This window comes from Oreochromis aureus, linkage group 16 (assembly GCF_013358895.1).
Source record: "Oreochromis aureus strain Israel breed Guangdong linkage group 16, ZZ_aureus, whole genome shotgun sequence".
Lineage (NCBI taxonomy): Eukaryota > Metazoa > Chordata > Actinopteri > Cichliformes > Cichlidae > Oreochromis > Oreochromis aureus.
Genome location: NC_052957.1, coordinates 22,733,961 through 22,757,273, shown reverse-complemented (window position 1 = coordinate 22,757,273; position 23,313 = coordinate 22,733,961). Strand labels below are relative to the sequence as shown.

At 42.1% G+C, this 23,313-nt stretch overlaps 2 protein-coding genes across 2 annotated transcripts; both read left to right on the top strand.

Annotated features, from left to right (window-relative positions):
- On the top strand, positions 1-14,418 carry tspan7b (tetraspanin 7b). The gene is made up of 8 exons (XM_031734642.2): positions 1-162; positions 8,887-9,075; positions 9,383-9,457; positions 9,581-9,676; positions 10,838-10,993; positions 11,237-11,320; positions 11,413-11,498; positions 11,598-14,418. The coding sequence occupies exons 1-7, from the start codon at positions 97-99 to the stop codon at positions 11,479-11,481; spliced, it is 735 nt and encodes a 244-aa protein (XP_031590502.2). The 5' UTR covers positions 1-96; the 3' UTR covers positions 11,482-11,498; positions 11,598-14,418.
- Positions 14,419-21,264: 6,846 nt separating this feature from the next.
- mid1ip1a (MID1 interacting protein 1a) lies at positions 21,265-23,313 on the top strand. Its single transcript, XM_031734671.2, has 2 exons — positions 21,265-21,419; positions 21,644-23,313. Exon 2 carries the CDS (start codon positions 21,998-22,000, stop codon positions 22,490-22,492), a length of 495 nt encoding a protein of 164 aa, XP_031590531.2. The 5' UTR covers positions 21,265-21,419; positions 21,644-21,997; the 3' UTR covers positions 22,493-23,313.

The following is a 23,313-nucleotide window of genomic DNA, read 5'->3' as shown; positions in this document are numbered from 1 at the left end:
CAGAGCAGGGGCGCAACGCGACAGCTCGCAGGAGACGTTTCTGTTTTTTTCCGCTCCCGTTAATTTTTACCACAGCGGGTCCAGCGTAGATCCACAATGGAGACCAAACCGGTCATCACCTGCCTTAAAACTCTCCTCATCGTCTACTCGTTCGTATTTTGGGTAGGTAGCCTTTTTCTATCCTCATTTATACACAAAAGAAATACCCTGCGGAGGAAGATGTCAGTCCATCTCAATCCGCCGCCGCTCTGTTTTTGTTGTGCGTGATGAAGGAGTGGACAGTGCCAGCATCATCGACGGATCCATGCCATCGTTTGAATAAACGCTCAATTTTGATAATAATCCACACAGGTGAAATAAAACCGCCTATTTCGGCGTCTGTAGGACATTTGTTATCTACTCGCGGGCTATGTAACGGGGGTTAAGGTTACACACAGCCCGTTTTGGCTGCTGGGCGTCAGTGCGTAGCTTATATCACATATAGCATCATGGTTGGTATCAGTTAGCGAGGTGGATGATGTTAACATCACTGCGATGGTTTAACTCCGGCGTTAAGGGCCTGGTATGTGCAGTGAGGCCCCGGTTAGAGCCCATTTTCCCCGGCCACATACTATAGATTTCGGGGTCGCTGGTATAGATTCTTAAAGGGCCCTTGCACCCTCGGTGTAGCCTCAGTGGTGGAATTTATTTTTACTTCATCGTCGGAAACAAGTGCACATGATGCTACTCTGTTGCGCTCCAGACTGAAAGGTTACATAAAGGACTACAAATTATGAAAAAACTACCAAAAATATGGATAAATCAGTGCGATTAACTGATTCATATTAATGCGTGAAGGCATCAAATTTAAAACGAGTGCATTATGTACTAATTACTTAGTACTAAAGGTGGGACTCACCAGACACCCCGCCATATATCGTCACAACACTTCACTCTTCTACCGTATTGCGATTTTTAAAAATGTATTTTTTACATTTTGTGATGTTAATTTTATTTATGTAAAGGTAAAGGACCTACAGTAATACAGGGAAACCCCCAACAATCAGACGCCCCCCTGTGAGCAAGAGATTTGGCAACAGTGGGAAGGAAAAACTCCCTTTTAACAAGAAGAAACCCTCCACCATAACCAGCCTCAGGGTGGAGCAGCCGTCTGCCACGACCGGTTGGGGGTGATGGTAGGGAGACAAGACAGAAGACGTGCTGTGGAAGATAGCCAGAGATTAATAATATCTCATAATTAATTGCAGAGTGGTGCATAAACACTCGGTGAGAGAAAGACAAACACTCAGTGCATCATGGAAATCCCCAGCAGCATAAGTCCGTTAGAGGATAACTAAGGGTTAATTCATGGTTTATGATATTAATTATTGCGATTTTATGATCGCAAATAAGGTCCTCAGAGTTAAACACTCTGGATCTGTTTTATCCAATAAGATAACGTTATCTCACTTCTTTTTTTTGTCTTCAAAATGATATTGTCAACACTCTGACTAAAACCTGGAATAAATGTTGTTGTAAGACAGCATCAGGGGCTCAAGTTAGCAATTAGATCCAATCTGTTTCTGATAATACAGCTTTTACCGGTGATAAATGATCAAAAATCACACATCCGTTGCTGTCTGCATAGACATAAACTCACATTTAACTATTACATTTGTGCTCACCAACCTTTCCGTTCTACGGGAATGTAACCAGAATACAACCAGTGGCACCAAGTTGTGTCGAAACCCTTCAAATTGCACTAATTGATAAAGAGTCCTTCAGACTGCATTTATAAATTAGACAGCAATTTGAGATTAAATGCAGTCAGTCTGAGTCAGACTGCGACTGCTTGCAGAAAGGTTTAATTATTTTATTTATTTAGTGTCTCTGTACTATGCTGTATCGATTCTTTTCCTTATCCCTATTTTTTACAATGTAGGAGTCTTGCTTGTGATGACATATTTTGGCATTCTAGCCTTCCTCGCACATTATGTAGTGCTGTGAAATACTCCACTGCAGGGCAAACATGAGCTTAGAAAAGTAAAAGGTCTGTAAGCTCTATCAGCCTCACATTGTTTTACCGCTACTTCATAATTATTGCTGTATTTCAATATTGCTGTTCGCAGCAGCAGAACTAGTTTCACTCATTTAAATGTAGATTTGTGTGGTTTAACTTACCACATAAAAACTGTTGTGTGTGTTTTATATGTGCTTTTTCAGCTTTTAAATCATAATCTGTAGAGCTGTATAACAAATATAAGTGCGGTGTTGTCAACAGGATAGTATTTTTATCTGAAATAGTGGATTGTAAATACACAGTGGCAGTGTCATATTGAAATACAGCAGTCCTGTTAGCAGTAAATACCTGCTAACTTTAAATGTGACACTGCTTATTAGTTTTGTTGACTCCTTGTTTTGTTGTGGTTGTGAAAGGATGTAAATATCCAGCACTTTGCTGAAAGCGGTGATGCAATAAGCAGTTACTCCAAATTATTGTTTCATGTAGCAAACACTTAGAAAAAGGGGATTTTTTGTCTGCCCAACAGTCCATAAACTCAAAATATTCAGTTTATTATAACATAAGGAGGGAAATTGATTAAATCCCCCTACCGAAGAAGACAAAACAAGAATCAGATATTTAATTAAAATATCATTCAAATGTGTTTCAATATATATCAGTCAATAATATATCGACTAGATAATTGTTTTAGCTTTTTTTATTTTTCCAATTTCAGTTGCTGGCTATGCAGCAGAGTTGTAATTTTAGGGTTGTGCTTTGGGTTTGTGGTGTTGTGTTGTATGATACAGTGCTGTGCAAAAGTCTTGAGCCATCTCTTATTTCTTTATATTTTTTGTTCTGAGCAGCCAGACCTTCTTGTCATTTTTTAAAAGATGACTTCCTGAAGGTCTTTCAAAATTTGTCATTGGACACTGGCTGCCAGCCCGTGCACCTGACCATTTTCAGAGGAATATTTTTGTTTGTTAAGCCACAAAATAATTACCAATGAGTCATTCAACTATAATAAAAGACACCTAACTCACTTTGTTAAAAGTAATTTTTTTACAAAAAGCACTTAATTTATTACCCTTCATTTATTAATGAATCCATGAAAAATGCCTAAAAGGCTATCAGGAACTAGACTAAAAATCAGTGGCAACACATCTTATAGAACAATAAATAAAAATGTGAAATTTTTGGTTAAGATCATGGACAATATGTACAAAACAATGAGTGTCTACAGCCATCTGTAAAACACGGCGGAGGCTCTGTCATGGTTTGGGGTGGCATTTTAGCTCGTGGTGTTAGAGATCTTGTCATGGATGGGCCTCCCCAGAGCCCGGGCCTGAACAACAAATAACAAGAAAACCTATCTAAGAGAGGTCAGGCATAAAGGTGGTCATACCAAATATTGAAATTCAAGCTTGTTAGAGCTGTACAAACTCTGTGTTTGGCTTATATTCTGTATTTCCATGTATGTTTGAGCATGTTTCAAACAAACATCACTACTCCTGCTGTTTTTCCCATTTTCCTAGCATATTATAAAGGAATGAGAGCTTTTGCAGAGTACTATATCTGTGGAATTTATAAGCTATTTTATGATCATTACTTTTTTCTTGATCAATCATTTAGTATGTAAGATACATATATATATATATATAAATGATGAAAAATGTCCATCATGTTTACTTGACATCTTTATAAAGTGTCATATGTTTTTGTTAAGTCCTATATTTTAGCAATTTGCATGTTTCTTTGTGCAGACATCCTCCCCCTTTGCACGGCCCACCTTCTTTTGTTTGAATATTTTACACGCTTAATAATGAAAGCGCAAATACAAATTATGCAAACCAACACAGCGCTACAAAAGCCTTAAATTTGTAGTGCACAATCAATATTTCTGCCAGCCCTTTTTTTACTCGGGTGTTAAGCAGCAAATTCTTTTTCAGATTTGAAAATAATACAAAAAATTAGATTCTGCTCAGTTGTATTTAACGCTCCTTATACTACTTTTCCTGAGGATTTGAAACGGCAGATCACTCAAGGAATCGCTAAAACCAAATTTTGAGATAAATTAGTTTGCGATTAATCCGTGAAGTGAGGAGTGAAATGCTATCTCTGTTTGATTTGCAGTGCTTTGGATTTGCCTCTGTTTACCTTTTGATTATCAGCCCATTCTTCAAATATGATCACGCAGGGAACAGTATAAACACAAGGCAGCACTGAACACAGTACTGTGTGACTGATTTTTTTTAGCCATAATTGTGCATTACAGACTTATTCCTGTCTGTCTTTTTGGTAGCAGCCAGATCTAGCCAGGAGGAAATGATCTAAAAGCTCCTCTCTGCACTCACCCTGAACATTCACCCTAGAAAGCTAAAAAAAATATAAAGGCTTCAATACTTTCCTTTGAGCAAAACCTGAATAAATCCTAACTGAATTAACCCTAACTTTGTAGAACGTCGTTAAAGCTGAAATCAGCCCTTCGAGTTAGGATCTGTAGTCGAAAAAATCTTGAATAGAAGAGTTGTGCTGTGTGTCTTCCCACATTGTAGACATGCACCAGTGTCACGCCTGTGAACTTTTATATTTAGTCTGGATTGGATGGTCTTTTAGCACTCCCTTACATCAACAGCGTCAGGTTTCATGCTTCGTGCGCCAAAAGTGCAGAAGAGTCTCGCAGCTCACTGGGTGTCCTCAGCCCCTTAGGGCAGAGCTCGGAGAGAGCGTTGGCATCACATTTAGAGCAGGAGAAGCGTTTCTATGGGTTTCTCGTGGCAAATAATGTCATAAGTGGGAAGAACTGTATCACCATACTTCAGAGACACACACACACACATACATGGGTGTGCACGTACTGGGCTGGGGAACGCAGAGCAGGTGGTGGAGTCTGTATGGCGTCCTCGCCAGCATATTTTGTCATTGCACCTTCTGTTTCTTTATGAGGCCGATGAAGGGAGGAGGAGGACGAGGGAGGAGGGTGACCTGTTTTAAACTCTGTGCTGGAACCAGGGTGGCCAGTCGGGCATTGAATTTCAAACAAAACGCCCGAGGGTGGGGGGGGGGGGGGGGGGGGGTGCTCCATGGAGGAGAAGGAGGAGAAGGAGGAGGAGGCAGAGGTGTTTGAAATTCAGCAGCAGAAGTGAAGTCGAGACGATTCTCGGACTTGATTTCCCAGTTGACTTTAAAATTAGCACTTTAGCAGTGACAAGATGATCATTTATTGGTATGCAGCAGCAGCGGCTCTTTTGAGGAGAGACATTTTGTCGCTGATGGCGTAGGCCATAAACAGTGAGTAGATCGTCATCAAGAGGACTGTTCTCCGGAATGACAGTCTGCTCTGGCTATTAGATTCACTGTTAATAGAAAGAGTAACTATCATTACTAAAGAATCTAATCATCAGCCCGCAGTCCTTCAATTCAGCTGAGCAGGGAACTGAAAAAAACAGCTTGCTTACATATGTTAAGTTGCATCAATTTAGCCAACACTTTGTACAAGGGGGTTGAGTGAAATGACAGTATAATAGCAGACCTGTCCCATTTTGTCATAGTGTTTAAACTTTTGCGTCTGTGGAGCCTCTTAAAAATTGTTTTTTTTTTCTTCTTGCACATGTCAAAGCCCGTATATCTTTCTTTATATCACATTGTGTTATCTGAATACTTTCAGTGTCCTCTGGTTTTCCAGTATAGATTTAAATAGAGAGTGCGGAGGGGGAAAAAATAAATTTTATGAACCAGAAATGTTCTCTCCACTGTATTGGCTTTCAGGGGGTAATGTTGCAAATCACTGTCCACAGCTGCTTTATGGCACTATTGGATTTTTAAAATGATTTTTGCATCAGTGAAGTGATGAAGTGCATTTCTTTGTCAATTATTTAATTTGAAGCGTCCATCTGTAAACTGTCCGAAAACAGTCTCTCAACAGAAATGTAATTGCGTCGATTATTATCGCATTACAGAGGTAGGCGAATCGATCATTTTTTGCTGATGGTCTGAAGCAAGCGTGTCAAACGTACGGCCCGGGGCCCTGAATCGGCCATGCAAAGACTCCAATCTGGTCCGCTGGATGGAGAACATAAATTTTTCTACTTTAAATGTTTTTTTTAATAGGTTTTACAGCTTCTTCTTCTGATAAAGACCTCAACCACAGCCATTCATAACACACCAAAGCAGCTAAGTAATAGATAAACAGTTAAATGACTGTTTATCACTGTCTATTATAGAAATTTCTGCTAAGAAAAAGAAGAAGAAAATGTTCATCAATCAAGAAAAACAAAACAAAAATTGACAAAACTGGATAGTGAGTTACCAGAACTTTTTCTGTAATCTCACACATTTATCATGTAAACAAACTGACATGTGCTGTTGGAATTGCACTTCTTTATCTTACAATAAGATACCTAAATGCGTAGCTAAACGTCTTTACATTGACAAAAAGTGGGAGTTTCACTTGTCCACCCCACTTAAGGTCAAAGTGGGCTGTACGATTGAAAATGAGTTCACATCCCTGCTCTAAAGTCTCTCATTTGTAGCGTGTTCCATTCAAGTCCATAAGAGCGAGAGACAGCCATGCATATGTCAGAAAGTTACCTAAAAATCTATTTAGTCAAGATTAAATGACTGTAAAAGATTTCTGTTTTAAGGTGTTTCAAAAAAAAGATCATAGTTGCCAAATGCCACCCTGCTTTTGCTCTCCACATGGACTGTTTACCTGCAAGCCTGCTCGAACATAATCGTTCAATAGAACTATAAGCACACACAGATGGAAACCAGAAGGCTTCTGGTTCCAAAAGTCTTTTTCCTTGCCTACTTGCAACTGATTATACATATAATCAGCATTACTCTATTACTAATAATTGGATGAGTGCATATAATATGAGTTGGAGTGATGAAGCCACAGAGATTCTGCAGCTCTTTAGCGTCTTTTAGCTTTCTGTTTTGTTTTCATAATCTGTGACTTTAACAGTTTGGTTTAGTCTCACTGCTTTCAACAACCTTCTTTCCAAATCTGTGAGAGTGGTATCAGCCAAAAAAGCTGTGATTGAGCTACATTTCACTACATGCTCGCCATCAAACTGGGGTCAGATAAATTATGCAGCTCAGTGGTTAATATTGTAGAGCAGATAACAAGACAGCTATTTGATAGAGACCAAAACAGAGCGAGAAACTGAATTAATCATTCATCAGTTCTTGCCCCATGTTTGTACTGAGATCAACTTTAAAGTTACAATATGTCAATTTGTAGCACTTTGTGTGTTGTTACAGTGCAAATGATTTAAAGACAGCGCAAGTCAACTTACGTGCAAGCACGGAGTAAAGTGCTGAAATAGTCATAGTCAGACCAAACGCTGTAGTGTGAATGTGAATAAATGCAAAAACTTATGAATATCCTGTATTTACATGATGCACATTACATGCAAATCATGTAGAGTAGAATGAAAGTCATAACAGTCTTAATGAAATGTATTTCTATAGGTTTAAGCTATTGTTAAAAAAAACAAAACAAAGCAGAATTGAAGTATTTCGACTTGGACTGATTTGTTTCCCCCTTATTTTCAGTATATGCATCGAACAATAAATGGATAGAACCATTCAGCCGTTCATTTTCTCACACTTATCCAATTCAGGGTCGTAGATGGGTGGAGTCTATCCCAGCTGTCACGGTGCGAGAGGCGGGGTACACCCTGGACAGGTCGGCAGTCTGTCCCGGGGGTTAATGGATGAATCACTCATGCAAATTATTTTTACAGCCTCAAACAAGGATTTTGAAGATACAGCGCTAGTTCAGTTAAAGTGTTTTGCCTCTCCGTAGGCCGTAGCTGACCTCATTGTCTGGGCGTGCCATGACGCTGATAGGAAAATTCATAAGCGCATTTTTGCATGAGCAACAATTACGTTGAGCCATTTTACTCCGCAACTGCATTTTATTATTATATTCTGAAGCTACAGGTCAAAAGGACACCTAAGGTTTGTTCAAAACCTGCAAACAAACAAGTCAGAACAAAGCAGCTCAGTCAAAGCACAGGCTGGCTATTAGTCATGGTGAAAGACCTTTGTCCAGGCATTGTGTGCGCACCCTGCCAAGGGGGCAAAGTGTAAACGTTGTTAACACCACCATTAACCTGCGGAGGCTTTACTGAATTTACAGGCAGCCCCGGTTTCCGTATTGCTGTTAATCATTTCTGTTTCGCTTCTGCATCAGTGACTAATAGCTAAGAGGGAACCGCAGAGAGCCGAGTGTATTTCTCTCATTAGCTTTAAAGGTTTCAGGCTGCACAGAGACATTTTGTACAGGCTGCTCCCCCTCCAGTCAGAGGGCCTTGGCAGCAGGACGGCGAACAGCCTCCTCTTGGAAGAAAGGAGGTTAGGATGATGAGTTGGCCCTCGCTGGAGTCAGCTCATCAGCAGCCGTTCCACACCCCGCTCTCTTTCTGATGCCAGCAAGACATACCCAGCTGAGACACACGCCGCTTCAGCTGCCTCGTACAACACGCTCTTTTATCCGTAGCCTTCATTTGAAATGCTAAGAGAGGCGCAACAGGAGGAAGCGTCTCGCCTCGGATCAAAGAGCTTCTTTGATTTGTCCTCTTTCCTTTTCTCTCTTCCTCTGTGTGTTTGTGTGTGTGTGTGTGTGCAGGAGTAAAGCAGGTGATCGCCATCCTGTACTCCAGATAAATTTATGTCTTCGGTCTCCCGTCTCCTCCTCCTTACTCTAATTGCACTCCTTTCTTGTTCCGCATTGATCCCCTTCCTCCTCCTCCCTGTCGCCGTGGAGCTAAAACACAACTTTTTGTAAACCGTAATATCGCAGTGGTGCAGCAATAAAGGCCTGCTCCGCACTTTCATTTTTGTTCTTCGTGCTTCTCTGTTTAACATCTGTCTCGCTCACAACCTCCACCCTTTAGATAACAGGAGCTATCCTGCTGGCGGTGGGAGTATGGGGGAAGCTGATGTTGGGCCCGTACATCTCTCTGATAGCCGACAACTCCACCAACGCCCCGTACGTCCTCATCGGCACCGGGACAGTCATCATTGTCTTCGGCCTGTTTGGCTGCTTCGCCACCTGCAGAGGAAGCCCATGGATGCTGAAGCTGGTGAGAGGCTGTTGGAGGAGGAGAGGGAGGGTGGAGGGGGTGTTACGTTGCAGTGAATGGTGTCGATGCTGATTAATTAGCTTCAGGTCACATTATACAGGGAATAATGGTTGACCGCTATCCCACAGAGGGGTTGCTGCAGGGCACTTTGTTCCATTAATGACAGTCAAGTAAATGTGTTGGAGTGTGTGTGTGTGTGTGTGTGTGGTGTAGTAATACAACCATAGGCAAATGATATTCATCTAAAGCAGAGGGTTTTCACGCTAACTATGCAAATCTCCCTCCTCCTTCCCTTCCCTCTCTGCAGTATGCCATGTTTCTGTCACTCGTCTTCCTCGCTGAGTTAGTGGCGGGCATCTCTGGATTTGTGTTTCGCCACGAGGTCAGTATGCAAATCACCATGTAGCAATTTTCTTTCTTTCTTTCTTTTTTTTTTTAAGACTGTAGCTCAGTAAACAGCCTTTCTCTGTTAATGCCTGTGCTTACGATCCCCCCTAACCCGCAGATCAAGGGAACCTTCCGCAGAACGTACACTGAAGCGGTGAAGCACTACAATGCCGAGGATGAGGCGAGCCGTGCCGTCGATAACTTGCAGCACAAGGTGAGCCCTCATCCTCAAGATTAAATAAATCATCGTCACTTTAAAGTGGTATTTTTCTCCACCGCCACCGTTGGAGTCTACAGATGCTTATGACAGTGGAGCAAAGGGTTAAGGATGATTGTGGAGTTCTGGGGGGTAGGGTAGGACTACTCATGAGACCCACAGGCAGTGGAGTTAAAGAGGGTGGAGGAGGCTTGCATCGATTTGACACTGCAATGACAGCTGACAGCAGCAGGGGAAGGAAGAGTTTTAAAAAATCTTGACAGGACTGAAATGATTGGCTCGCACATAGGGACTGTGGCAAAATCAGATTGATTTAACTGTGGAAAGAACACCCTCTGCAAGCTGATGTGATGCGTTTGGAGCAGGAAAGAAGCAAGAGATGGGATGAGAAAGAGTCTTAGCATAAGCTAATAAAGAATGAATGAACAGCTAATGAATCCAACAGCAGAAAATCAAAACACGCGACTAAAGCTGAAGGTTCACAGATGTCAGTACACGTTTTATTTTTCTTATTGCCAACAAAGCCAATGAAAAGATTGTCTTTTAAGCACTGTTTGTGTACAAAAAGCCACATCACATTATAATCAGATCCATGACTCGAAGCCCTTTACAGCACAACCCACATTTGCGTGGCTTCAAAGAACCGAGGGTCAAACCGTCGCCACCCCAGTTAGTGGATGTCATGCTGTGAGAAATTCATTTCCTGTAGACCGATAAATCTTTCTAGAAAGATTTACAAAGTGTCTAAATCAGGCATAAGACTACTAACAATGGGCACTGTTGCTTAGCTGCCATACACGGCTCATGCGTTTGAAGTGTGTCAGTCTGGTGCTGAACAAATGCTAAATTCACTCCTTTTTAAGCAACGTTTGCTGAAAACGACATGACACTGCGCTGCGTGGTGGTGTGGTGGTTAACACCCATTGTCTTACAACATCACAGTGTGTATGTTCTTCCTGTGTCAGGGTGGGTATTCTGGCTTCCTCCCACAATCCAAAAATTGGTTGCTAGGTTAATTGGTGACACTGAAGTGGGTGTAGGTGTGAATGGTTGATGTACATAAGAAGATGTGGGAAACTGTATTTTTGACTCGTCGTTAAAGATGTACTTCTTCAGTGTGGATAATTCTGATCTTTCTCCGTTTCCGCCTCTCTTCAGCTGCGTTGCTGTGGCGTTTATAACTACACGAGTTGGCTTGAGAGCGTGTATTATCCCTCAAATGGCATTCCTGCCAGCTGCTGCTTCAACTCCTCTGACTGCCAACCAGAAGACCTTCGCAACGCGACCGTAGCCCCGAGCAAGGTGTACCACCAGGTCAGTTTTTGTATTCAGTTTTCCTCCTTCTCATCTATCTGTTGTCAGATAGTCGATAAATCTCACAGGTTAGAAGGTGGCTGTGTTTACATCAGACGTCCTCACGTGCCTTTTCAAATCCCTGCCTTCTCCATATACTAACACCTGCCTCAGATACGTTCCCACATACCCTTCTTGCCTCTGATTTGCTCATATAACATGTCCCCGTACCCTCTGCGGACTAACCTCCCCCCTGTGTTTCAGGGCTGCTTTGAGTTGGTCACTTCTTTCATGGAGACCAACATGGCCATTATCGCAGGAGTGACGTTTGGGATTGCGTTCTCACAGGTAGGAGTTGAGGTTTTTGCAGGTGACGGCGTGCGTGTTTGGTGTTTGGTGTATAAATAAATCCTCAACGCGCCGATTTTTCTGTCTTTCAGCTGATTGGCATGCTGCTGGCCTGCTGTCTGTCCAGGATCATCACAGCCAATCAGTATGAGATGGTGTAGCTGATGTGAGGCGGCAGGTAAGAGCCATTAAAAACCAAAGATCACCTCTCCAAATAAATTTAAAGAAAAATGTTGTTCTCTCTATTCTACAGCGTGAACTCTACTTTATCTTTCAGAGAGGGAGTTGAAGAGAATTAGAGACGAAGACTCTTGACACACGACCAGAGTAAATTCCTGAAACTCTACCCAACATCCGAATTGGAATTTACGTCCCTCCGTCTCTCTGCCTGTGATCTTAATGTAATATCTTAATGTATCTTACTGTAAAGCACCATTCCATGACTCACTGCAGTTGCACCACAGCTTTCTATACCACACGTTCCATTGCGGCTCGATGTAGAAGTTGCTCACCGGCACATATCTCGGATCAGGACGGCCCACGGCAAGCAGGTAGACCAGAGTTGTCTTGAGTGGACAGCGGTGTTGGTCTCGGGTAGATGAGCGGGCTCAAACTTGGCTTCTCAGTTGGCTGCAGCATGCTTAAAAAAACACTGCACATGTTTGTACTAAATGACTTTACTAACGCTTGAGAGCAATCCTTTTACTAGATAGGTTCAGTTGTTGCATTTGACTTTGCTGTCGCTCATCCTTGTGTACTCCTTTGGTTGTGACACTTTGTGAATTGATTACATGCACTGAGGAGGATGTTTTAGGTTTATATGAAAAGTGAGGAAGCTGAAAAAGAAGGGGAAAGATTATTTTTAACCTTAAGACAAAGCATGATATATTTTTCTTGTCTAAAATAATGTATTTACGTAGTTTAAAAATGAATGGCACAGGTTTAATGATATTTTGAAACTTTAGTGTGGGATATGAATACCAAACTACAAAATAACGGTCAACTTTGCGCACATTTTACAGTCTGTCATTAGTTTTACATGGAATGAAATGCAGTCCGTTCAGCAAGTCACACCTTTGAGGTCAGTCTAAAAGGCCTGGTCACACCAATTGTCAGTTAGCATATTAGTGTAGATGGCATCTCTGCATCTAAAGGACAAAGGGCACTCTTTCGAGGATGCCAATGTTCACATGTCGGACAGAGAAGACAGACGGTTGGAAAGAGGATTTAAAGAAGCCATTTAGTTCCAATGTGAACGACCATCTTTGAACAGATGTGGTGGCTTACGACACCAACTGTCTGCCATCTATAATGCAGCTTTGAGATCCCTTCCCAGACGCCTTAACGCCCGCTCAGATCCTGGGCCTTTTGACATGATAGGGTGGGGCTAGGTTTCACAGTGGGTTCACCTGAAACCTTGGCCCACACCTGTTTTCACACCTTGGCCTGTGTGATTAGGTAGAGGATCAATAGAGAGGGTCCATTCTTGGGGGACACTCCCATAGGACTCCCCACTAGTTGCTCGTAAAAGTGAAGAAGCTTCTCGGATGAGAGGTGAAACGTCTTCAAGGAAACTTAAAGAAGTCCAGACGCTTGTCTTTCCAAGCTCCTTAGATTAGTGTAGATGCTAACTCAAATCAGTTTCTACAAAACACAGATTATACCATTGAATGCTGTCTGATAACTGTATCTACATTTTTTTTAGTTGGTAGAGGAGGGTTATAGATAAATGTTAAAGAAATTGGACTATCCAGTTTAAAATAAAAAAAAACAACAACAGAAAAACATGCAAACATCACCTAAAAATCTTTTCACTACTGCGAGTTCATTTAAATTGACTGATTTTGCTTCAACACTGGTGTGACCGGTTTTTTCAGGCTCTGAATTAGACCTCTAGTAATCAGTAATTGTTAAGGTTTCTGCGCTTCAGCTTCCTTTGAGGAGCAATCAAAGGCCACATGTGGGGTTTTTTGAGGGTCATACTTGTAAACCTGAATATGAATTAAATACAAAAAAAGGCCCAGACTTTCACACAGTCTCTGCAAGCGCATTTAGAGTGTTGCTGATATAGAGAACAGATGGAAAACAGGATGAAAGTTGCCTGCAAGGGGAAACAAGGACTTATATGACACATACTGACACTTTAGTGATGTTTTAGTACTCGTGTTTGTGTTATTATATGTAGAAAATGTAGAAATTACTGGCAGAATTTAGCTTTAAAGAGACCCATCTTACTTTTTGCTTCGTTCTAGTGGTTAAGAGCTCGCAGAGCAGCGCTTTACAGCTTGCAAGTGTCATGTTGAATCATTAGGGTCGCGAATTGTTTTCTGCTGGTTTGAGCTAACGTCAGCGGTCTGCTACGGCAAAGGATGTCAGATTTAGCAGGAAGACACGTGTTCATCTACTGTATTGTGTGTGGTGCCATGCAACATGCTTAATCATCGTCATCATCAGCTGTAGATATGTATCGGAAATGTAATTTATATGACATACCGTTTCTCATTCTAATATGCTAATCAGTATAAATGTTGTGTCACAGTTTTGAATCCACACTTTGTGCTGTATTTGTTTAATAGTTTATAGGAAGACCCCGCACTGAAAAAAAGAATTGTGGCCGATGTTTCGTTGAGAGTAACGCGCAGTTTAGCTGTGTATTTATTAGAGTTCGGTTGGCATTCAGTTTACACTTTCACCAAGTGGTTTTCTATCTCTCTTTCGGTATGCGTGTGCGTGTGAGACTTTGTTCCTCTGTAGCTGACTATCTCTGTAACCTTGAGCGTGCGTGTAAGCGAGAGAGTGCGAGCGTCTAGACTCTGTGGATCCTGTTGTTATTCGGTTTTGGTCAGTATTTGGTTGTGGCTTTTCAAAGCTTGTTGCTTTTGAAACTGTATATTTATTTAGTGAATGTATGTTTTCCAGCACCCTTAAACTTACTTTACCTTTCTCTGAACTGATATTGTGCTGTAAATACTAAATTGTAATACCATCCTGCTTACACATGGGGTCACTAGACACCCAAAGAAGAACTGCACCATGCCGTCTACTATCGACTAAGTCACCATCAGTGGTCTTATTATCAATAAATATACAGAATAACACTTTTGTTTGCGCTGTGGTCATTTTTGCTTCAACAGAAACGTAACTGGGAATTTGTTTCATTTACAGTACTGTGCAAAAGTTTTGAACCAGCCCTCATTTATTTATATGCTGCTGGGAAAATGACAACATACATTGACAGCCACTCTTCAATTGACACCGTTTCTGATGAGTCTTCAGTGAACAACTGAAGAGTCAGGTGCATCTCTAAGGGTTTTTTTGGACTTTTTCTGATTGTTTTTAGTGTGACATGACTTTCAGATGCCGATTGGCTGCTGTGGATATTTTTTTTTAGGCCTGTCACTTCTTTTTTTTTCTTGTCCTCCACTTGTCCAGTTTCCTCAAAAATATTGAGGACTCACAGCTCACCATGCACAAATATACAGAATATTTGGTTAAGAGTTCTTTGTTGGTACAAATATACTATTTAATGCCTGTCACACTGTGTTAACTTTGGCATTTTTCAGACAAATGGGAGCAAAGTATTTGTTTTGTGACACGCTGCTTGTAACAAAATGCCTAAAGATACGATTTACAATTTGTTCTGGTTCATCCCTTGAATTAGGTGTCTTTTTTAAGCTTGAATGAGTCATGGGTCGGTGTTAAGTGGAAAGAAACATTCCTCTGAAAACGCTCAGGTGCAGGACTGCACTGGAAATGAGTGAAAAAGCAGAAAAAAAGAAAAACTTCAGAACAACTTTTCCTCAAGACCACTTCAAAAAAGAAATTACAAGAAAGTCTTTTTTTAGGTTTTATTGCTTTTGACTTTTAAGACTTTTGCACAGCATTGTAGCCATAAGACCTCTTCTAACACGAAAAAACCCCACTCAGTTCACTAAAAAATATTCACTTTAAATTGGGAAATTACATCTAATCCATATTTGATTCACTAGATAGCTTATAATTTGACCAGTGTATAGGGTTGGGGTTTAAACGAGAAGGAGAGAAAAGATCAGATTAAAAGTAACAACATGTTAAAAGTAGGCTAAATAGACGACAAGCACCTATGTAGTGTTACAATAAAATACCCCCCAAAAGTAAAATAACCAAAAATACATGAATAAAAATGTAAATTTCCATTAAACGTGATCTCATCCTATAAATAATTTCACTTCTTCCAGTCCTTTCAAAAGCTCGCTCTTCCCGCATCGCTGCACACTCGCTAACGGCGCAGGTGGCCGTTTCTTTTATCTTATCACGCCGTGCTCGTCCACATGATGGCGCCTGGTTATCAGCTCAAAACGGAACTGTGGGGAGATTTCACCGAGAGAGAGAGAGCGTGCGGGCGCAGGGGGGAGGGGTGGGGGAGAAAACACGGAGGGGAAACCGCATTTGTCAAAGCGCCGCACACACATTCCCCGGTCTCTGTGTGTCTGTTTTCCTCCCCTGCTGCAGCTGCTGCTGCTGCGGGCTGCATCGGAAACAAGGCCGGAAAAAGCGGTGCGACGATAGGGGAAGAGAGGCTGGTACTCGCGGGGAGACCGCGCCGACCGACGGGGCTCGCTCCAATCTCGTTACGCAAATTACCGGCAGAGCGGCGCGGCAGTGGGTCCGCTAATGGAGCGTGCGTGCCGCTGCCTCCCGCGCCCTGCCTCGCCCTCGCCTCCGCCTCCCGACTGCACATAATGGGTTATAGGCTAGAGGGAGGCATTCACTGGGGAAGCGCTATTACTCACACGCACAGCAGACACACAAAGCGCCGCTCCAGAGCGCGTCGGTGTGTGCGCAGTGCAGCCGGTCTAATTATGAGGAGATAAGTCTGCTTATCGTCAGTCCACTTAAAAAAAAAAAAAGAAAAGAAAAAAGAAAACAGTGAACATAAGGAGAATTTAGAGTCTCTGCCTGCTGAAATGAGCCAGCAGACGGAATTGTGACCGCTCTGAGTGCGCGGTGGATCAGCAGGGCGGTCAGCGAAAACTACTGAGGTCAGGAGTTGTGGGGGCCCCCTCTCCACCCACGCCCCTCCCCCCCATCACCCCCAGACTGAAAATTATAACCAGACTCTGTGGGAAAGCCTCAAGTCTCTTTTAATATCCTTTAAAGCCCGTTTGTTGGGCTGTGTTAATTAGGTCAGAATATTGCAATAAAGTTCAATACCTGCAGCCTCAAAATGACCGTACAGTTGAATCATGTCCCTCTAAAACAGTTTAGAGCAATAATGATGATGGGGAAAAAAAAGTTAACTGCTACGACTGCGTTCATTTTAGCTTAGTATAACCACGCCGCATCCTATTTTTCCCCTAAATGCGATGGTGTGCACGAGGCTCTTTCCCTATGAAATTGCGCCTACCTCACTTTAAGCCTTCGTTTAAGCAGCTTGACTTGACCTAGTTATTGTAGTTTGGCAGGGACTTTTCTCAAAAGCATCGGGACGCTGCCAAAGTCGGAAAAGTACAGTGACATATTTAAAACTGACGACCGCTTTCCTCCGATGGGCTTTAGCAGTTACATTGTCCTGCGCCGAGGACATACGTCATTGTTTTCATGGGTTTCATGACTGCACTGTTCAGTTTACTCTGCAGAGTTTAGAGAGTTCATTGCACAACAAACAGTCATCAGTAAGATGTTTTATTCAATAAGTCAAAGACGCAGAAATCTGAAAAGAAAACCAAAAACCAATCTTAACCAAGGTCGCTGTGGCAAGGTGTTGATACATTCAGCAATCCCGAAATTCTCCTCCTGACGCTCAAACAGCTTCATTATTTTTAGTCCTTTTAAAAACACAAAGGTCCACAGCTTTGAAATGCGTGTTAACGGAGTCCTTTGGGATAAATAAATAGTCCAAATGTGCTTAAAATTTACAAATAAGTTACAATATTACATGAAATCCAACAACTGTACAAAAACAGGGAGATCACTCACTCTAGTATCGTTTTAAAGTTTTCAAATCCCTGTCATAACCTCAGTGGTATCCCAAATGTCTGAAGTCCTTCTTACCTGAAAACATTATGTCATTAGAAGGTTCCCATTTATTGTCGTAAATGCTAATGTGCTACATTGGGCGCTGCTCCTGATTTGTCTCAGTGATGGCTGCCAGCCTTAAGCAGCGCACGAGGTTCAGTATGAAAGACAAGCTGTTTTTTTTTAAATGGCAGATTAATCTGATTAAAAATCTTATTAAATCCACGACAGGAATTACTTTGACTGCTTTAATATGATCTTATTATGAATTTCATTTCCAAAACTTGCAGGGGGAGCACTTAAGCTTCCTCGCCTTCCTTTCACACACACAAACAGACACACACCCACACCCTACCGTCTGCACCCCACGGTGATGCCTTATTTACTGTCTTATAAAGTAATATAGGAGGCCTGCCCCATTCCACCTGTCTGTTTGTGATGGGAGCTGTTGTCGCTGTTGTTCTCGCAGCTGTTGTTGTTCTAATTGCTGTTGCTGCTTCGCCTCAAGCTTCCCCGCTTAACTCAGACACCCCTGCCTCACACTTTTCAGCAACATGCAGTTGTGATGACAAGTACTAGAGTTCCCACTCAAGCTGCCTGTTCCTATAGCTCAGCACACCACTCCAACCCTCTCTCCCCACCACCTCCACCCCCTCCTCCTCTATCTCCTCTCTCTCCCTCACTCTTTGAAGCCTCGGGGATGATGATGACACCCGCCGTAATCGGTGGATGCTCAGCTCCTGACATGACACACAATCGAGAAACTCTCCCGAACTGATCCAGGTTTGGTTGTTGCATTCAGACGCGGTACGTCCTCTGACAAGTGGAAAGGCCTTTCACGGGAGAATAGAGGAATTCAGTGAGGTGGGGCCCATGACTGACAGGTCTGTTGAGAAAGCAAAGCCAGCTCCAGTTTCCCATCTCTCCTCTGCAGTGGTGCACATTTGCTCTGCTGACCTGCTTCTTTTTTTTCTTAACTAGATCTGGGATCAGCTAATCTTCAAAGCAGCACTAAGATTAGTTCATTTGTTTTCATGAGGCTTTGCAGTTTTGGGACGGGAGGGATGTGGGACAGGGACAAGGCTCCAAGCACATTTGCTTTTATCCAGAAAAGGTCCTTTGTTTAAGCATTCACATTTTCCTTCTTCAATATTTTGCCTTCACTCTATAGCACAGTACTGTGCAAAAATCTTGAGCCGCCCTCCTTTCTTTATAGTTTCCTTCCAAGGAGCTAGACTTTCTTTTAATTTTTTCTTAAAGTGGTCTTGAGTGATAGTTCTCCAGGCTTCTCCAGGGTTTGTTAAGCCATTTAACACTGACCTATGAATCATTCAAGCACAAAAAATGCACCTAACTCAAGGGATGAACCAGTGTTGTGGCAACTTAGCAAAGAAATGGTTTTAAATTGAATCATCAGGCACTTTGTTACTAGTCGCATGTTGTAAAAACAAATCATTTGTTCCCATGTGTGTAGTTGAATCTATTAAAAACACAGTTTACACATCTCGGCATGCTGTGCAGAGTGTCCTTAACAAAATTTGAGGAAACTGGAAAACTGAAAGGAAAAAGAAGAAATGTCAGGCTTAAAACACAACAGATAAACAATGACAAGAATGACAATGATCCCAAACACACCGAGAATGCACCAAAGGGCATAGATGAATAGAAAAACACACAAAGGAACACTATCAGCCATGGATTGGCCTCCCCAGAACACAGGCCTCAACATTACTGAAGCAGTGTGGATCATTTTAACAGAGAACAGAACAAAAGGATTGTTAAAGAATCCCAGAGAACTCTTCCTGAAGACTACTGTGCTGAAGAAAAAAGGTGGTCAAACTATTGATTATCAAGCTTGTCAGAGCTGCACAGACTCTCTTTTTGCCTTTTGTACTGTATTTCCATACATGTTTGCACATGTTTCAATAAATCTCTGCACCTAGTTCTCATTTTCCTTGCAAAATATAAAGAAATGAAGGCTGGCTTTAGACTTTTGCATATTGCTGTATTTAAATATGTTTAGGGCACTGAAACAGATGATAAAACACAGAGTACAGTGAAAGTCAACAAAAATATACAAAAGCAGCATTACATTAACGCTTATATGCTTTCATCAATGCTACATTTTGCTTATACTGCAATTCACAGGGAAATATTGTAGTTTTGTCATGCTAACTTTTGCATTATAATTTAAAGAAGTACAAATGAGTTATTGCTTAACTTGAATTAGTATGACTCAATAATATGTTATAGAGCGACAGAATAGTGACACGCAACCTTTCTGCTTACATAGTGAGTAGTTTGAATCTCATACTTTAAGTATGTTTCATTAATAAAGCATACATTTTTTTCTTTACAATGCCCTATTGTAACCCTACTTAAAAAGGAATACTTCCTCCACCGCTGGGTGTGGGGTAAGGAACTGTGATGGAAACGATATGACAAGGGACATAACAAAGAGAAGCTGTAGGTAGATTATGAAACACAGAGAGACAGAAACCCAACAAACAGGTTTTTGTCTTCACATTCTCACAATTCTTGCTGAGTGAGACTTCTTGAGTGCTGATGCATTTACAAAGAATCTAGAACAAACCGTGCCCGCATACATCATCTCCAAGGCACACAGCATGATTCAGGCCACCCCTTTATCCGTGCTTTAACTTCCGACTCATCCTAATATCATTCATATGAGCTTATCCCTGTTTTGATTTAACACATTTTGATTTAACGCCTGTCAACATGGTGGAATTTTATTTTTGCTGATGGTGGTACGTGGAAAACGTGTTTGTACAGTTTCACCTTGGCCAGAAGTGTTTACCAAAGCTCAGATTTCAGACTCCCACCGGGTGCACCTAATGTATCAAGTACTAATGCTGGGCTATTTCTGATGCAGGGGCTGTGTGGGAGTTCCCCTGTTTACCAGCAGCTGAAGGGCAGACGAAAATCAGCTACCCACCACCACTGCTGGAAACAGGCTGGTGCAACAGTTCAGATTTTAAGTGTAATCTCACAAACCTTGACAGCGCTGCACCTGGTTTATGGACTAAATTACCCCGAGAGGAGTTCAGCAGGCCTGTTATATTTCTGTTAGTGTGAGACTGGTACTCAGTAACGAGTAAACTTGTACTCTAATCACATTTTTTGTTACTTTAATTGCATTTTTGTTGCCATAGATACACAGTATCCATGGTATTTCTGCCTAGTATGGGTATTTTGTACACAAAATACACCAAAAAAAGAAATTGCTTTATGAAAAAACTAGTTGACAGTATTATAGCATACTTTAAATATGATTAGCATAAGAGGACACCAGGCAACTTCCCTGTGCTATCAAACCAAATAAAACCTGATCCACAAAGAGAAAAAGGAATTAAAATTCAAAGATAATTGAGCGATAGATGTTGCAGGACATTACTTTCCCCTCTTCCCCCTTTCTTAAAGCATTAATTGTGTAATGACTGTTTGCAGGTGACACACCCCAACGTTGAAACTCAGGAATAAAACACCCAGCTTTATAAAGTATTTAACACAGGCTACACCCCCTCCACCTGCAACAGTAAACACTTATACTAACGTTTAATACAGATAAAGAACCACTGAATACTTCTATTATACCGCTGCTTATAATTTGCTGATGTCACTGCTGTAGACCTGCTGCCTGTGCTTTTTACTCCAGATCATGAACCCAGTGACTCTACATTAGTACCAGTTTTACCGGAGTGTCTCTCACATACAGAAAACAGGCACTACGTGGTCGAGCTCTCAAGCATTCCAATAACTATACTATAAATATACACAGTTGGAAGGACTTCTTCCACGTGTTGCTTCTGTGCTCTGTGCACGACTACCGTCTCCTCATTGGTCAAACTCGGACTTGTCCCGCCTCCGGCTCATGATTGGTTTGCCTGGAAACCAAAGTGATGGGCTGATGGCTTGGATAATGAATATTCATAAAACCGGTCCGCACGCTGCAGCCTCACCCTGCGTGCCTCAGCTGTGTGCTTCATCGGAACAGAATGTGGGATGTGGTGATGTAATCTCAGCGACTTTTTTACCGGAAGACAGCGGTACACTGTAGGTTCACAGGAGGGAACGCTGCACAGTAAGTGAAGTTTGGGATGAAATTGTTACGCGTAAATACGCACGGTGAAACATGGTGTGTAGTCGGCTTTAATTGACGTTTGAGCTCGATTTTGAGTTTTTTCTCGAGCTTTGCATCGGTGTTTGAGGCTTACTGTGGAATGTTCTAGTCTACCTGTCAACGTAAAGCCACGCCTTTTCTAGAAAAAGTGCCAAACCTCTGTTCTCTGCTCTATGCCATTTCAGGTCATTTGGATCCGATTACTCTTGGTAGAACTCGACAAACAGGTTGAGGCACCGCCTTGAAACTACCTGTGTGTATATATATGTCCCAGCGCTTTCGACACGTTTCAGAACGATCGAGAAGAGCAAGCAACTGAGCGATAAAGCTCAAGAACCGAGCACGACTACCAGAACAAGTCGCGTGATTGCTTGAGGGCAACCAGTCTTCGCTGGAGTATTAACAGACAAGCAGCCTCTTCGTAAAGCCGATCAGCGCAGTATTACAGCTGGGCACGCACAGAAGAGAGGAAAGCGAGACAAGACATTCGGATCATTGCTTTCACGTTTAGGAAAAAAAAACCCCCAACTACCGCCAAGATGATGATGCAGCTGCAAGAAACCACAACCCAGAAAAACTCCCTCTTCAACGCCATGAACAGCTTCATCGGGGCCGTAAACAACATGGACCAGACCATCCTGTTGCCCAGCCTGCTGCGGGACGTCCCGCTGGATGAGGACAGCCAGATGAGCTCTCTGAAATCAGAGGAGGACGAGGGGGACATGTACAGCTACTACCAGCTGCTTAAATCTATCCGCGGGGAGATCGAGTGGGGAGTCAGGCGCGGCACCTCTGACGAGACGCGCAAGGAGAGCATGAAAGTCACTCGCTCTCACTCCTCGATGTCGATGTCCTCCGTCTCTTCAGCCTCATCATCCGAGGAGGAAGACGAGATTGAGGACGAGAATCTGCAGAGCCAGTTCCAGTACCATCTCACCGGGCTGCAAATGGTGTTGTCCAAGCTCACGGACCAGGCTAACTCTCTCACCAAGCGCTACAAGAAGGAGCTTGGCATCGGAGGTTGGGGCCAGTAGAATCCCAGAGCCCAGATAAACTTTGACGCACAGAATCTTTTCGTTAACTGAATGACAAAAGTGTCTTCTTTGAATAGGCCTTCATGCTGCTGCTGCTGTTACTACTGATGAAATTTATGGACAAACATTTGAATGGTAGAAAAGAAAGCAGCTATTTTTATCTACAGGCCTAAATGGTGTTGGTCTACTCTGTGGTCTTGACTGTAGATGTGTTGATCTTGGAGAAAGCATTTGCGTGCTCATCACACTTGACTATATTTTTGCACTCCAAAGTGTCGCACGCAGAATGCTTTCAGCTCAAGTGATCCACAGATGAAACGTATTTAAGCCTTTTATTTAATGTGTAATTTATTACCTCAGTCTGTATGTTTAAGAGCCAGATGTTATTTCAAAGTTGGAGAAGAAGTGGTCTGTAAGATCTTTGACTGTTCTTCTGAACCGCCTCACTGACAGGGATACTGACAAAAGACTTAGCATCCTATCTGCGATGCTGATGATGTTAGTGTGTTCAGATGAACTGTATGTGTGTACTGTTGTTCCTTTTAGTCTAATGTGTCTCATGTTAAGTTCTTTGGAAGGAGGCAGATGCTTATTGTAGCTGCCCATGATCGCCTCATGTCCTACATGGTCAATGAACTGGAAACGATGGATAATTCTTCTGGATGGAGAATAATGAGGTTTTCCATGAGACACATTAGTTATTGTAATTTTACCCTGTTATGTCCATCTGTCAATTTAAGTCGATGCTTTTGTATGCACCTTATGCCCCATTTTTGTACTTGGTAATATTTGTCTTTAAAATAAACTTTTATAGAAACTTA